At 40.8% G+C, this 14,595-nt stretch overlaps 1 protein-coding gene across 5 annotated transcripts in view; it reads right to left on the minus strand.

Moving 5' to 3' along the window:
• The window catches only part of DCLK1 (doublecortin like kinase 1), a 341,749-nt gene that overhangs the window by 79,699 nt on the left and 247,455 nt on the right, over positions 1-14,595 (minus strand). For all 5 annotated transcript variants that reach the window (XM_041768042.1, XM_041768040.1, XM_041768041.1 and 2 more), the window contains exon 6: positions 561-655. In XM_041768042.1, the coding sequence (XP_041623976.1) occupies positions 561-655 (95 nt within the window). The remainder of the gene's footprint in view (positions 1-560; positions 656-14,595) is intronic.

A 14,595-nucleotide genomic window follows, 5' to 3' on the forward strand; every position in this document is an offset into this window, starting at 1 on the left:
AGAAGCTAAAAAAACAAAAACAAAAACAAAAACCAACAACAAAAAAACCCCACCAAAATGCACATAGTGATGAAAGAGAAGGCACTTGATGTGGGTTTCATTCACAAAAACACATGTCACATGTATCCATCCTCGGTGCCACAGACCCTAAGCGGCTCTGGACCACCATTCTGTGCCATAAAGCAATCCCCCACCATAACCCCCATTTTCCTTTTCCTTCTTAAGGAAGGCTAATGGTCAGCAATGAGATCTAATAACCTCATTACAACTAAGGAGCTTCCAAACCAGTGCCAATAAAGTCTTGGTCCATTCAGAACAAAAAGAGGTGGGGTATTTAAAAGTGAGGCAGCAACTGTTAATTCTTCTCAGAGTCAAGATTCGGACAAACTCAGAGAAAACAAGAGCCCTGAGTTCTAGCTAAGAGGCCACAGCCATAGCCCACCTGCCCTCACCTGGTTATTACTTAGAGACAAGCAGTGCTCTTGGGAGCTGGCACCTGGGTCACTGCACCGGGAGCTCAGGCAGGTCTTAAACAAGGAGCTTGCTTTTAAGATCCTTACCCTCTGCTTCCGCAGGCTTCCCGGGCTGGTGGGTGATGGGCTTGGCGACTTGCCCGAGCGCGGAGTAGACAGCTGACTACCAGGGGTTCCATTAACTGGAAGCAAAGAATCAGAGAGAAAAAGAAAATGGCTTGTTAAAAATTTTTCATGACAAATCATCTTTGCAGAGAAACAAGCAGTTATAGAGCGATTTTTGCTAAAATTCCAGGACCCTTTCTATGTAGTCCTAAAAAACAACTTCAGTGAGTAATCTTCGCAGAAATTCACTGTCTTGCTAATCCTTTGTTAAATATAGCCATCAGGCTACATGAACATCCTGAAAAATGTACTTTTGATAACTTTCCTGATGAATGTATTAACGGTGCCTTTAACTGTGCCCATAGTTTTAGCCATGTGGTGAAGGTCCTGAGACATTTTCAATGGGATTCATCCTTCGTTCTGTAGTTTAGCTTCCCAGAACCACCCAGTAGGAGTAAATATTTCCACGGCTCCCAAGTGATTTTCTCAGTGTCTTGTTAAAAGAGACCCCTATCTTTTTACAGTTAACAACTCCCTTCTAGAAGCTCCTGCATCCACTTGTCCCCTACATATCCCTCTGGCCTAACTCTGAAGGACCTGCCTTCAGCAGGACAAACTAATTGGCACACACCCAGGAACTCCTTACAGTCTGTCTTCATTGCTACTTGAAAATAAAAGCTGCTTTCTGATAGGTTTAAAATCACTGGAATTCTCCCGGACTCTGAAGACTTTCAGACAACATTATCACTAAATGCAGTCAAAGCCACAGAACTCAAGTAAGCAATTCCTTTCTCTGAGTAACATCACCTCCAGAACTGACAAAACACTCTGGACACAGGACTTCTTCCTAAGAAGATATATAAGGTTGCCACTCTATTACCCACACACATGACAACATCTTCTCATGTTTTACAACCACAGTCCATGAAGGAGAATTAGCAACAATAAACATTTTCCATGAAAGAGAGCAAGAATGCATTTAACTTACCTTCTATGAGTTCTAACATGGACACAGTCTGAGTGTTTAACCTGGCAATAGCAAGAGACGAAATCCCTTCTCAGCACTAAGCCCAGCACCCGCGGAATTGGGAAGCGGTTGGATTAGTTAAGGATGGCTAAGGCTGCTCCCCGAGCAGGCTGAATGAGATTCAGGATTCATCAGCAGATGCCTTTTCTGCGTAAGGCTGACGTCTTCCAAGCAGCAGTGGGAGGTGCGGGTTCTGTCTTAGGCTACATCAAAGGTGTCAATTAAGCCTCATGCCAAAGCAGAGCCACCGCAACCCCCACCCCCGACACCAGTAAGTCCCGGAAGCCAGAGCCCTCTCCGGCTTTGTTCTGAATCATAATGAAGTGCCTGGGGGGCAAGAGGCCCAGTGACTCACCCGAAAATCACAATGACAATAACTTCTAAAACCTGGTGACTACCTGGTAATAAGGACGCCCTCACAAAATTCAGTGGCCTGGGACAGTGTTTATTGGTTTATCACCAACAACGTCTGCACAAAAACTTAGTGCCCACGAGAGTGGGAAGCTCCCTGTTTTGTCATCTTCTCTAAAGACCTTTAAAAAAAAATGTCACAGAACCCAGGCTGCACTACTGTGTAGTTCTGGCCTTTGGAATGTATTCCGTGACGCCTTCTAAACAACAACAAACAACAATTTTGGGGGTAAGGGGGGCAGATTGAAGTAGGAAGTGCTGAGAATGTTTTAATTTGCTTGCATTCAAGTCTACAGTCCTGTCTTTGTTGAAAGCGAGATGCTCAGGCCTCCTCTTTCTTGCCAGACTGCCAGCCCTTGGCCTCTGTGCGAAGGGCTCAGACACAGGCGAGAGAGAACCAAGGAACTGCAGGCAGAGGCAGAACCTACAACTACCAAGCCAAGAGATCCCTCTGAGTTGACAGAAAGACAGGTTCTATGACAGTAATATTTTCTTGGTCCACTTCTCCACTTTGCATCTCTACATCACACCTAAATGCTACCCAGACTGGGGGGAGAAAGTAAACGGGGAAGCAAGCTGAGTATTGACATTTTTGACTTTTGATCCACAAATTTTATAAAGCTAACGGAAAACAAAGAAAAAGAGAAAGTGGACTCCAGTATGACAGCCTTAGTCTTTTTAAAAAGCAAAACTGCAACACGTTTGCATTTAGTAAGTGCCCATTCTATGTGCATCCCAGTTTATCAAAGAATTATCTTCTATGGATCAGTTAATGCACTTAAGCCTTTTACATGTGCACTAATGAGCTTATATGTATATATATACACACACATGTATAGTTTATATATATATACACATATATGTATATATATAAGCTCATTTAATACTCACAGTAACTATGAGGCAGGCAATATTAATTTACCGAAGAGGAAACTGAAGCATAAAATGATAAGCAGCTTGACCAGCAAATATGGAGACAAGAGCCCCAAATCTAACCAAGAGAATCCAGAATCTGTACTTTTCACCACCACATTGCCTAAGGCTCCAGCTTGCTAGCCTGCAGGGAAATCAGATAACTGAACTAGTAATCACAATAAAGTATTTTGAGGAGGGATGTTTTGGCTGTTGCCTCTGAAATCCTAATAAACTATGGGATCAAAGTCGCCCTACACCCTACAGAAAGGGTAAGGAAATCCAACCTAAGTGTTAATAGGATTTTGCAGGTGAAAGAGGATAGGGCTCAATGAAGGAAAAGTGTTGGCAGGGATAGGGGGAGGTGCACCTGTTTTGTGGCTTGGCCTGGGGAGGGAGGGAGCAGTGTGGTGCATTGAAAAGACCTAAAGAAGTTGGCCTGGCAGGTAAATGGAGCTGGAGGGAAAAAGTCTTACAAATGAAGATGGAGGAGTTGGTAGGGGTCCCATAATACAGGGCTTTAACATTCATGTTATGGAATTTGATTTTTATCCAAAGGGCAATGACAAGCTCTTGAATGATTTTAAGCCGGAGCCAGGAGATCACATTTGTATTTTTAAAAGCTCTCAAGAGCTCCTGCCCATCAAGAATGGATTAAGGGAGAACAATAATAATGGGCTCGGAGATATACCTAAGGAGGATGTCTAGGCAGGAGGGAGTATGGCACATTTACAAGTCCTGTGGTCAGAGAAAGGGTGTAGCTGGGTCAATGAGGGTGCGGAAGGGGGAGAGGTAAATGGAAACATTCAGGCAAGATTTTAGAGGTACAAAACTATAGGATATGGTAACTGAGTGGTTGAAGAGGATTGAGGCAAGAAGAGAGGGAGGGAGTAGGTTTGGAAGGACATAAAAAATTTGGACATGTCAGACTGAAACAACTTATTTAACATCAATTCTGCAGTATAGGTAGATATAATTTTTCCTATTTAAGATGAAATAACTTGCCCAAAGATGAACAGTTGGAGAGATTTCATTTATGTCTTCTCAAAGAACTGTACTTGTTTCCTGTGAGAGGCCTGTCCTGATGCCTCAGGACCCATCTAGAACTTTTGTCTCCTGTATTCAGACCTCTGGATTTCCTTCTTTATCACTGGGGCACCTCCTTCATTTAAAGCCAGTGGACTTGGGACACCTGGGTGGCTCGGTGGTTGAGCATCTGTCTTTGGCTTGGTTGTGATCCCAGGGCCCTGGGATGTGTCTCTGCTTATGTCTCTGCCTCTCTCTGTGTGTCTCTCATGAATAAATATATAAATTCTTTAAAAAAAAAAAAGCCACTGGACTCAGGACTTCCATTTGTGTTGCCACCTCTCCTGAGAGATGTAGCTCAAGTGCCAAACAAGCCATTTACAATCAAACATTTTTGGAACACAACCTGCTTGAAAGTTGGGAACAGACTGAATTCTTAGGGTCAGAGTTCTATTCAGATTCTTCCTCTTGGCCACCTAAAAGAAGCATTAGCAACTTCTTAAAATGGTTCTTGACATCCAGACAATACCACATAGTTTATTGTTGAATCACTGCTGGAATACATAATTTTATTTCAGAAGTAAGTCTGACACATGTATTGAGTTCAGTTGTTTTTTATCCTGTAATACCAGAAGTCTCTGAATGCCAATAAAATGGGCTTTGTCTCCTATTTAGTAGAACTTATTAAAATTCAAATGACAAATGGCATCATTTTACAGAGTAAAGTATTATTTTATTAAAGGATTCTATAGGGCAGCCCGGGTGGCTCAGCGGTTTAGCGCCTCCTCAGCCCAGGACGTGATCCTGGAGACCTGGGATGGAGTCCCACATCAGGCTCCCAGCATGGAGCCTGCTTCTCCCTCTGCTATGTCTCTGCCTCTCTCTCTCTCTCTCTCTCTCTGTGTCTCTCATGAATAAATAAATAAAATCTTTTTTTAAAAAATAAAGGATTCTATACTTCGAATGGGAAAAATTAAACTCAATATGGTTGTTTTTAGGGTACCTGGGTCATGATCCTGAGGTCCTGGGATCGAGTCCTGTATCTGGCTCCCTGTTCACAGAGAGTCTGCATCTCCTTCTCCCTCTGCTGCTCCCCCTGCTTGTGCTCTCTCTCTCTCAAATAATAAGTAAATATTTTTTTTTTAAAAAGAGTGGTATATGGGGCATCTGGGTGGCTCAGGTGGTTAAGCAGAGGTCTGCCTTGGGCTTAGGTCATGATCCCAGGGCCCCATATCAGGGTGTCCCTGCTCAGACGGGAGTCAGCTTCTCCCTCTGCCCCTCTACCCCGCTCCTGATCTCTCTCTCTCATGCTCACTCTCTCTCTGTGTCTCAAATGAATAAATAAAATCTTAAAAAAAAAAAAAAGATTGCTTTTAAGTGGCCAAGCAGGTCTAACGATTAATTATTTCAATGTGAAGATGGCTACATTTGAATTACTGAAGTACTCATCAGATCCACTGCCTTGAACCCATTAAGGTTTCCTTTACTCAGATCTATCTGGGTACATTTTCCTTTAATCCTGTATCCCTTGGTCTTCTTGTTACCTCCTGAATGACAAATGCTAAACTTTAGGCTGGATTGTTCACAGATCCTATGAGGATCAATCACATAACCAGCCACCCAAGAGCTGTGTATGACATCTGTGGAGCTGACTTTACCCCCCTTACTTTGTGCCCTGCCTCCATCCAGCCGAGTCATCATCTAAGCCCATCAGGGACACAACAGCATGAGCTGGTCACAGGATATTACTCCTCACGCAGGATCCAGCCTCACCTTTCCCTTTATCATCTCAGATAAATGATCCTGCCCCATTTTACTCACTGAAGCCATAATTCAGGTCTCTGTAATCAGTCAGCACACACAGTGTACACCACATACTTACTACACGTCTGACTCTATTGGTCCCTATGTCCCAAAACTTATAATTGAATATGAAAGTGACTAAAAAACTCTAGAATTCAGAAATACTTCACTTATTTTTACTCATTCCTTGCTCCTTTTATTTTTTTTTCCTTGCTCCTTTTAAATGACTAGACTCACATGTATATTAACTCAGTAATGCCTTAAAGGGTTTCTTCTCCTTATAGTCTCATTTTAAAAAGTCTCGGACCACATGTGGAGGCTAAATGTTTAAATGTCTCAAACTGGTCTCAAAATCAGAGCAATCTCCAAGCAAGATTAACTAATTACAAGGGAACTTTTTAGACATGAAAATCTACCTTGTCTTTTCCTGATTTCCTTTCTGCACTTAAGATGGCTCATGTATCTATAACACTGCTCTTGCAGAGTTAAGAGGAGAGAACATGTTTGCAAACATATGGGGTCCGGCTGTGTATTTAGAGAGTAGGGATTCAGGCGTGTTGTTGAAGAGATCTAACTGCTTGCCTTAGACTTTCATCCCCTGATAATGGGAGGAGGCTGTAGATACTCTAAAATCTCTTTTCTTAGCCCTTGTCCATTGTTTGCTACCTTATTTGGAAGAAGAAGAAGAAGAAGAGGAAGAGGAAGAGGAAGAGGAGGAGGAGGAGGAAGAAGAAGAAGAAGAAGAAGAAGAAGAAGAAGAAGAAGAAGAAGAAGAAGAAGAAGAAGAAGGAGGAGGAGGAGGAGGAAGGAGAAGGGAGGAAGGAGGAGGGAGGAGGAGGGAGGAGAAGGAGGGAGGAGGAGGAGGAGGGAGGAGGAGGAGGAGGGAGGAGGAGGAGGGAGGAGAGAGGAGGAGGAGGAGAAGGGAGGAAGAGGAGAAGGGAGGAGGAGGAGGGAGGAGGAGAAACAAAAAGCAGAGGGAGTCAAATGAGGCCAAGAGAAAACAGACTAATGGGGTGGGGGATGGGAAGACTTAGGGAAAGATGCTTTTTCCTAATTCTGTCTTCACAGATGCTCAACTCATAGGTGAAATGGATCATATTTTTTTAAGAGAGAGAGAGAGAAAGCGAGCAAGCCTGGAGGGGAGGGTGCAGAGCTCAACTCAAGGCTTGATCACAACGACCCAAGATCATGACCTGAGCGGGGAAACCAAGAGTCAGTCGCTTAACCGCCTGCACTACCCAGGCACCCCTACATTTCCTTCTTAAACTAAAATAATGGATTCAATTCAAAGGGACTGTCTGCTGAGAATAATGAGAACTGAGAAGCCCACAGAAACTGTGGGGATATAGGAAGTGACCTGACTGTGAATTAAATTTTTTTAAATAAATATGTACAAAAAGACCCTTGAACACCAGGAAATCTAGGCAACTTGAACAGATCCTAGTATTTCTCAATTCACTCATCTGGCCAATTTACCCAGTAGTTATCATGAACTTTTAAGCACTAAGCACTATAGAATGTATAAAAAAAACAAAAAACAAAAAACTCCTGCTTTCAGAAACCTTAAAACCTAGGAGGGTGATATGATGTGTCTCCTATAGGCCAGGAGCCAAATCAATTGTCACTGGATCGTAGAGGTGCAGAAGACCCTAGATAGTGAGGTGATCAGAAGATCCTACCTACATTGTGAGGTTGCACAGAGTCATCTGGGCCAACGGCGTGTGTGCCCTTTTGACAGCTGAAGGGGCAAAAGAAGGCTCTTAAGACTCAGAAAGGTATCAAGTGGAAAAGCCCAAGGGGTATCTGCTAGTAATTTAAATTGGTTCACAGGATGAAGCATGAGTCCAGAGGAAAGGTGGGAGATAGGGCTGGAAAGGAAGACCGTGGCCAAATCAAGATTGTTCTTCATCTGAGAAGAAGGAGTTTGGACTCTTTTTTGGCAGGCAGAAGTAAGGACAAGTCTGACATCAGGGTGCAGGGCAGATGTAAGGGGCAGAGGAAAAAGGCAGGGAAGAGGCCACCTAGCAAGCAGTTTCTGTAGCCTGTGAGAAACTGGAGTCCTAGAGCAGCACTGAGAAGGGGAGCCAGGAAGACAGGTGATAAACTGAATGGGGGGGGGGGGGGGACGAGTTAAAGATGATTTCAGGGTAAAGGGGGAAAAAATCTAATTCAACAATGAAATAGGATCACCTGGAGACCTTTGATTTAAAATTATGAAAATGTGGGCTGCCTGGGTGGCTCAGTAAGTTGAGCATCTGGCTCTTGATTTCAATTCAGGTCATGATCTCAGAGTCCTAGGATTGATCGCCACATGGGCTCTGTACTCAGCAGGGAGGCTGCTTCTCTCTCCTTCTCCTTCTACCCTGTCTCTTGCTCACATGCTCTCTCACTCTCTCAAGTAAATAAATGAATCTTTAAAATAATATAAATTAAAATTATGAAAATGTGTCAGCTGGGATCTCAGAGTCCTTCTCTGAGGGAACTGGACATGTAAAGCCCAGTGTGGATGAGGGTCCTGAGACTAAAGGGCTCTGAAGATCCTCTGGTCCCCATGGGGTGCTTTGCCCCCACCCCACAGGGTATTGCAGGAGAGCCCTTAATTGTAAATGGTCACCACGCTGCCATGCCCATTCTTATTCTACAAACCTTTCATTGGGGTGGAGGGAAAGACATCCTATATTTCTATTATTTAAAACACTACTATATGCAGGGTCTCCCAGATATGCATCATTGGCTCAAATCTGACTTAAACTCAGTTACTTTTTTTTTTTAATTTTTATTTATTTATGATAGTCACAGAGAGAGAAAGGCAGAGACACAGGCGGAGGGAGAAGCAGGCTCCATGCACCGGGAGCCTGATATGGGATTCAATCCCGGGTCTCCAGGATCGCGCCCTGGGCCAAAGGCAGGCGCCAAACCGCTGCGCCACCCAGGGATCCCTAAACCCAGTTACTAATTCCTAATTGCCTACTGATGTTTTTCTAAAGCAACTCACACTCCACATACCTGAAATGTATTCACCTATCATTCCTCCTCAACCTTCAAACATGCTCCTGGTCTCTGATTCCTCTCTCCTCTTCTGGGCTCATATCCAGTTAAATTCCTGGTTCATTTCCTTTTCAAAGTCTACCCTATTCCTAACATTATTGTTTAAATTCTATCCGACAATTTCTTTCCAGCATGACTACAATAGCCTCATAGAGTTCCATGGCTCTTGGCCCCTCATGTGTAGTCACCCTCTCTACTACTGCACCATTGTCTCTAAAATTCAAATAAAAAATCATGGTCTTAGCTTAAATTCTTATTCACCCCCTAATACCCATAACAAAAACACACCTTCATAAGCCTTTGCAATGATCAACATCAACGTGGCTACCACCATCTTCTCAAACCCTTTCCTCCAATCTATCATGTGCTTTTGTCAGACTAGCAACTTTAAATATGCCATATACTTTGGGCAGCCCAGGTGGCTCAGCGGTTTAGCACCGCCTTCAAACCAGGGCGTGATCCTGGAGACAGGGGATCAGGGCGCGTCAGGCTCCCTGCATGGAGCCTGCTTCTCCCTCTGCCTGTGTCTCTGCCTCTCTCTCTCTCCTCTCTGTGTATTCTCATAATAAATAAATAAAATCTTTAAAAAATATATGCCATATACTTCATATTGTGCCTTACTTCATATTGTTTCTTCAAGTGGTGATGCCCTCCTGGTCCTTCTTATGCTGGCAGGATCCTTCAATTTGTAAGTTCTTTTCTCTTGGAAATTTTCTCTGACTCCATGAATGAGATCTAATCCTTTCCTCCTTTGGGCTGTCATGGCACTTTCTACACTATTACAGTAAGTGATATATATATATATATATATATATATATATATATATATATATATATCAACTTGAAGGCAAGAATATAAGCAACATGAAGACAAGAACTGTGCTTTAATCATCTTCATATCCTTGGGACCTAAGATATGACTGGAACATGGCAGATGTTCAGGGAATATTTATTTAGTTAACATGGGGCATTTACAGTGAGGAGTTCATAAAGGCAGTTGATGTAGGGTTGCTGCCTGCCCCCTACAGAGAATGGGTCAAGGTCATGGTTCAAAGCTTTGAAAAATACCTTTGGAGATACTCATCTGCTGAGGGTAAGGAAGCACTACCAGGAATTGATCGGTACAGGGAAAGGGAATGGAAAGAGAACTAACTTCACATGCAGCAGAAAATTCCAAAAACACAAGAGATGAATCATCAGCCCCCTTGATCTTTCTGGTGCACTCTGTTTTCAAGAATTCCCTTGGAACCCCAAAGCAGCCAAGATCCTCCAAAGAATGTATAAGGCTGAAATATTATAGGAAAAGACTAAGCTAAAAAAAGAAAAAAAAAAAGCTAACAATTTGCCTTTGAAGGTGTCTGATATAAATCTAAAAAGTTGACATATTGGACTAGAAAGCTGATTAAAATTCTCTTTGCTTCCCCAGCTTTAATTCCTGTCTTATCTGCATATGTTGCATAAAATATGTTTATATAACCATAAAAAGGGAAAATTCGAATAGCATAAATAAGAAAACTGCAGGATTTCCAGAGTCACATACAAGTGTGAAGCATGGGGAGGACAGAATGGTGCTTTAGCCATGGTAGGAGGTCATTAACTAAGTCACCCAGCTTTATCCTCTGTCAAATCTTTACCCTTGCACCTCCAGCACCCAGCATTGCTGGTCAATGATGGAATCTCCATGCATATTAGATGAATGAATGGTTGTTGTCAGGAGGGTTCCTACCTTAGACCACAAACTTATAAAGTCAAGAAAGTCCATTAGCTCATGCTTGAAGTGATGGCACCTACTGGGGCTCCATTATGTTTCCCATGGCTTCTAAAGAGACAGTCTAAATAGGTATTATTTTAGGATAAAAAGTTGGCCATCCATTTCAATGGGAGTAAAAACTCTAAAGCAAACAAAAAGCCCCAAAGTTCTTCTAAAGTGATCAATGAAGAGGTCAAAATTTTGAAATCTGTAAATTTTAAGATAGACTATAGCAATGAAAATTCAGAATAGGTAAATGTGGTTTCTTACATTTTTAACATTAAGAAAACAATATAAAGCAAAACTAAACATCATTCTTACTGAAATAAAATTAGTTGCATATTATTCTTTTATTTTAGAGATATTTTGTTATAACTTCTTTGTGCAGAAAAAGGAATTCGTTTAAAAGAATTTCACTTTTAAATTACACATTTTATGAGACGTCTGTGTTCCAAAGATAAACACACATGAATAAAGATTCAACCCATATTAAACACTCTTTATGATACTCTTATATATTCTTGTTTCTTTAAGAAGCAACTAAAAACCACATTTCCCATTTCTTAGTGATAAACGCAGTCAAAGTCTCAGCGCACAATTGTCTAGGGACGCATCATTCTTTGTGTGTTTTAGTAAGGCTCCTGGTTTCTCTTTTCTTGTAGTTCCAATTGCCTTTTCCAACTCTCTGTTAAGGAGATTAATAATAATTCAACAAGTATATGAATTATGTTATCTCTAAATTATTTAGGGGGCTTGACCTGTGTACTTCTTGAGAATAGAGGCTGTTTCTTTCATCTCTGCCTTATTAGTGCCTAGCTAACACCTGACACTAGCAGACCTGCACTTGATATTTCTGAATGTGTAAATGAACACCTTACATTCATAAATCACCTCTAACTTCCTTTAGTTCCAAGAAGAAGAATGAGTAAGGGACGAAGAGAAGATTTATAGAGGTTTCCCATTCTTGTTCTAACACTGACTTACAAAGGAAAGTTTCTGTTTACCACTTAACCATACACCATGAAGCTGGAGTGAATCATTTCACCTCCTGGAATGCTGGTCCTGGGACTAATATTCAGGCTTCTATTGCAAAGTGTTATGCTGTTGTAAATTGCAACATTGAACTAGGTACTGTATTAGTTATTTTCTGGAGATCAAATCTCTAATAAACAGAGGTGAAGAAACAGATATCCAGGATGGCCAGCCTACCTTGTCTGGAGCACTGGGAGCCCCAGGTGCCAGCCCTGAGCTGCCACTCTTAACTCAGTCACTCTAGGCCAGGCAGTTCCCCCAGACCTCACTGCTTCCTCATTTTCAAAAATAGTCTATATTATTATATAACAAATAATACTATCATGTCTTGACTGTAGTTGGGAGATGGTTAGGAGAATCAAAAACGATCAAAGACATAAAGATCCTACGTAAACTCTGATGTCATTTAAATATAGTTAACAAAAAAAAAACAAAACAACAACAACAACAACAAAAATATAGTTAACAGTATTATCATGAACATCAGAATGGCACAAAAACTGAGCAAATCTTGGGACACCTAGGTTGCTCAGGGGTTGAGCGTCTACCTTTGGCTCAGGGCATGAACCCGGAGTCTTGAGATTGAGTTCCGTATCAGGCTCCCCAGGAGGAGCCGGCTTCTCCCTCTACCTATGTCTCTGCCTCTCTCTGTGTCTCTCATGAATAAATAAATAAAATCTTAAAACACAAAAAAGAAAACTGACCAAATCTTAACTTTATACTAAGCTCTAATCTCTGTATAATATAGAAAGGTGAATATTGGAAGTAGAAATTGAACAAACGAAATAGAAATTATTTCAAACTTTAAGTTAATACTTTAAGGGTAGAAGCAAAGATTCTTTAATGTTATAAAGACAGGTTCATGGTGGCAATTGGGTCTGGGGCAACATCAACCTTAAGAGGTATGAAAGTAAAATTATTCACATTCTAGTCTTTATGATTTCTGAAGAACAGTGAACAGGCCATCTTAGGAAAATGGTGATGCAGTTAATGTAGCGATAATTCAGTGCTCCTTTCCACTGGGTATAAAAGCCATACTTGGGTGAAGCCAAGAGTCTTAGGTGACCACAGTGCAGGGGCCCAAGGCAGGCACTCCCCTGACACCCAGCAGCTGCATTTGCCCAGAAAAGAAATGGAAATATCATGGGACTTCCTAAACTCTGAGCTTAGATACTAGGGAAAGAGAGTGGTCTTGGGAACACTGACATAATCTACAGATTTGTGATGGGGTATTGCAGAAGGTCTGTAGACCTTCTCTAAGTTAGAATCATCCAGAGGAAGGTGATAGGGTTTGGCAGCAAGTCAGAATCGAGATAGTCATTGCATATTATAAGCTGTTATACAACCAAGAAATGGTTGCATAAAGTGCTTTCTAGATCAAAAGGCAAAATTTTATATGCATAAAGGTCTCATGTTAAACAAAATGTGATCAGTACCATTTAATTAATTTTGACCTAGAAGTTAAAAACACCTTGATGAAGTTTAATTTTAGAATGGATTCAGATTCCACTTTCTTTATAGAAAAGATACTACCTGCCATGTCACACTTACCACAAATTCCAAGTTAGTGCCAGTCAAATCAACCAGATTTTAACTAGAGTTGAAAGGGCTCAGGGAAACAAAAGTAAAGAGAAATCCTTGTTTGAAAAAAATCTACTGATTTTGAAGTAATGCATTCTATCCATTTTAAACTTCTAAAAGGAATAGTTACAAATGTTGGCAGTGACAAATACAAATACATTCATTACATTTGCCTGTCTGCTTTTTAGTTTCTGAAATTACTTTTAGTAAATGATACATTCATTTATATTTATAAGATTACAAGTAGATATATTAGATGTATTATATTTGTAAGATTTATATAATCTTCAAGATGCTGAGTAGTGATTATGTTACCAGTTAATTCTCAAGTGAAATGATTTCCTGTATTCATAATTATCTTTTTAAAATTAGATTCACAATTCCTTTTTTCAAACTCAAATTTTTAGATTCATTTTTGGAGTAAAACAGGTTTTTCACTATTTATGCAGTTATTTCTGAGTTGCAAAAATTCTCTCTCCATGTTTTTCTCTTGTATTCCCTCCTTCAATCTGGCTGCCATAAGCAGACAGAAAACAGGACACTTATTCTGAATCTATAGTAGCAAACTTAGTAGCAGACAGTAACTACTCCAGATCTCATGATTCCATTCTTTGACATGTGCACGATAATCCAACTTATCCCCCTTCCTTGACTTATAAGGACAAAAGAAAAAAAAGAAAAAGAAATTCCTGCCCAAGCCTAGGAGCACTTAACTGCCTGCCTACAGGTCTTAAAAATAAAATCTGTTAAACGAATAAACAAAGAAAGAAAAAGCAGAGGGGGCCCATAAATATAAGAAACAGATGGATGGTTGCTAGAGGGAGGGATATGGGGGATGGGCACTATGGGTGAAGGAGAGTGGGAGATACAGACTTCCAGTTATGGGGTGAATAAGCCATGGACATAGAATGCACAACATAGGAAATGTAGTCAATGGCATTATAATAGCATTCTATGGTGAGAGACAGGAGCTACCCTCGTGGAGAACACAGCATGATGTACAGACTTGTCAAATCACTATGTTGTACACCTGAAACGAATGCAACATTGTGTGTCAACTCTACTTCAATAAAAAAAAAAAAAAACTACTAAATCTACATTTTAAAAACTGTTAAAAACAGTAACAACAAAAAGTCACCAGCTATCATGCTTAAATTATGTATATTGATTCTGTTGAAATAGCTATCCCATAAAAAAAAAACATAAGAATTTGGTTAATCACCCATTATTAGATATCTCCCCCACTACATCTGGTATATACTAAGAAAGAAGAGAGAAAAGATTAAAAATTCGTCAATGTCGGAGTGTTTTAGATTGGGGACTGATTTTGTTTTGTAATATTGTTGTTTTTTACAGTATTGCTAATATTTCCGTTAATGTGGGGCTTCTTTCTCCTTTACAACTTTCCATGATTATACCAAATGACC

This window comes from Vulpes lagopus, chromosome 8 (assembly GCF_018345385.1).
Source record: "Vulpes lagopus strain Blue_001 chromosome 8, ASM1834538v1, whole genome shotgun sequence".
NCBI lineage: Eukaryota > Metazoa > Chordata > Mammalia > Carnivora > Canidae > Vulpes > Vulpes lagopus.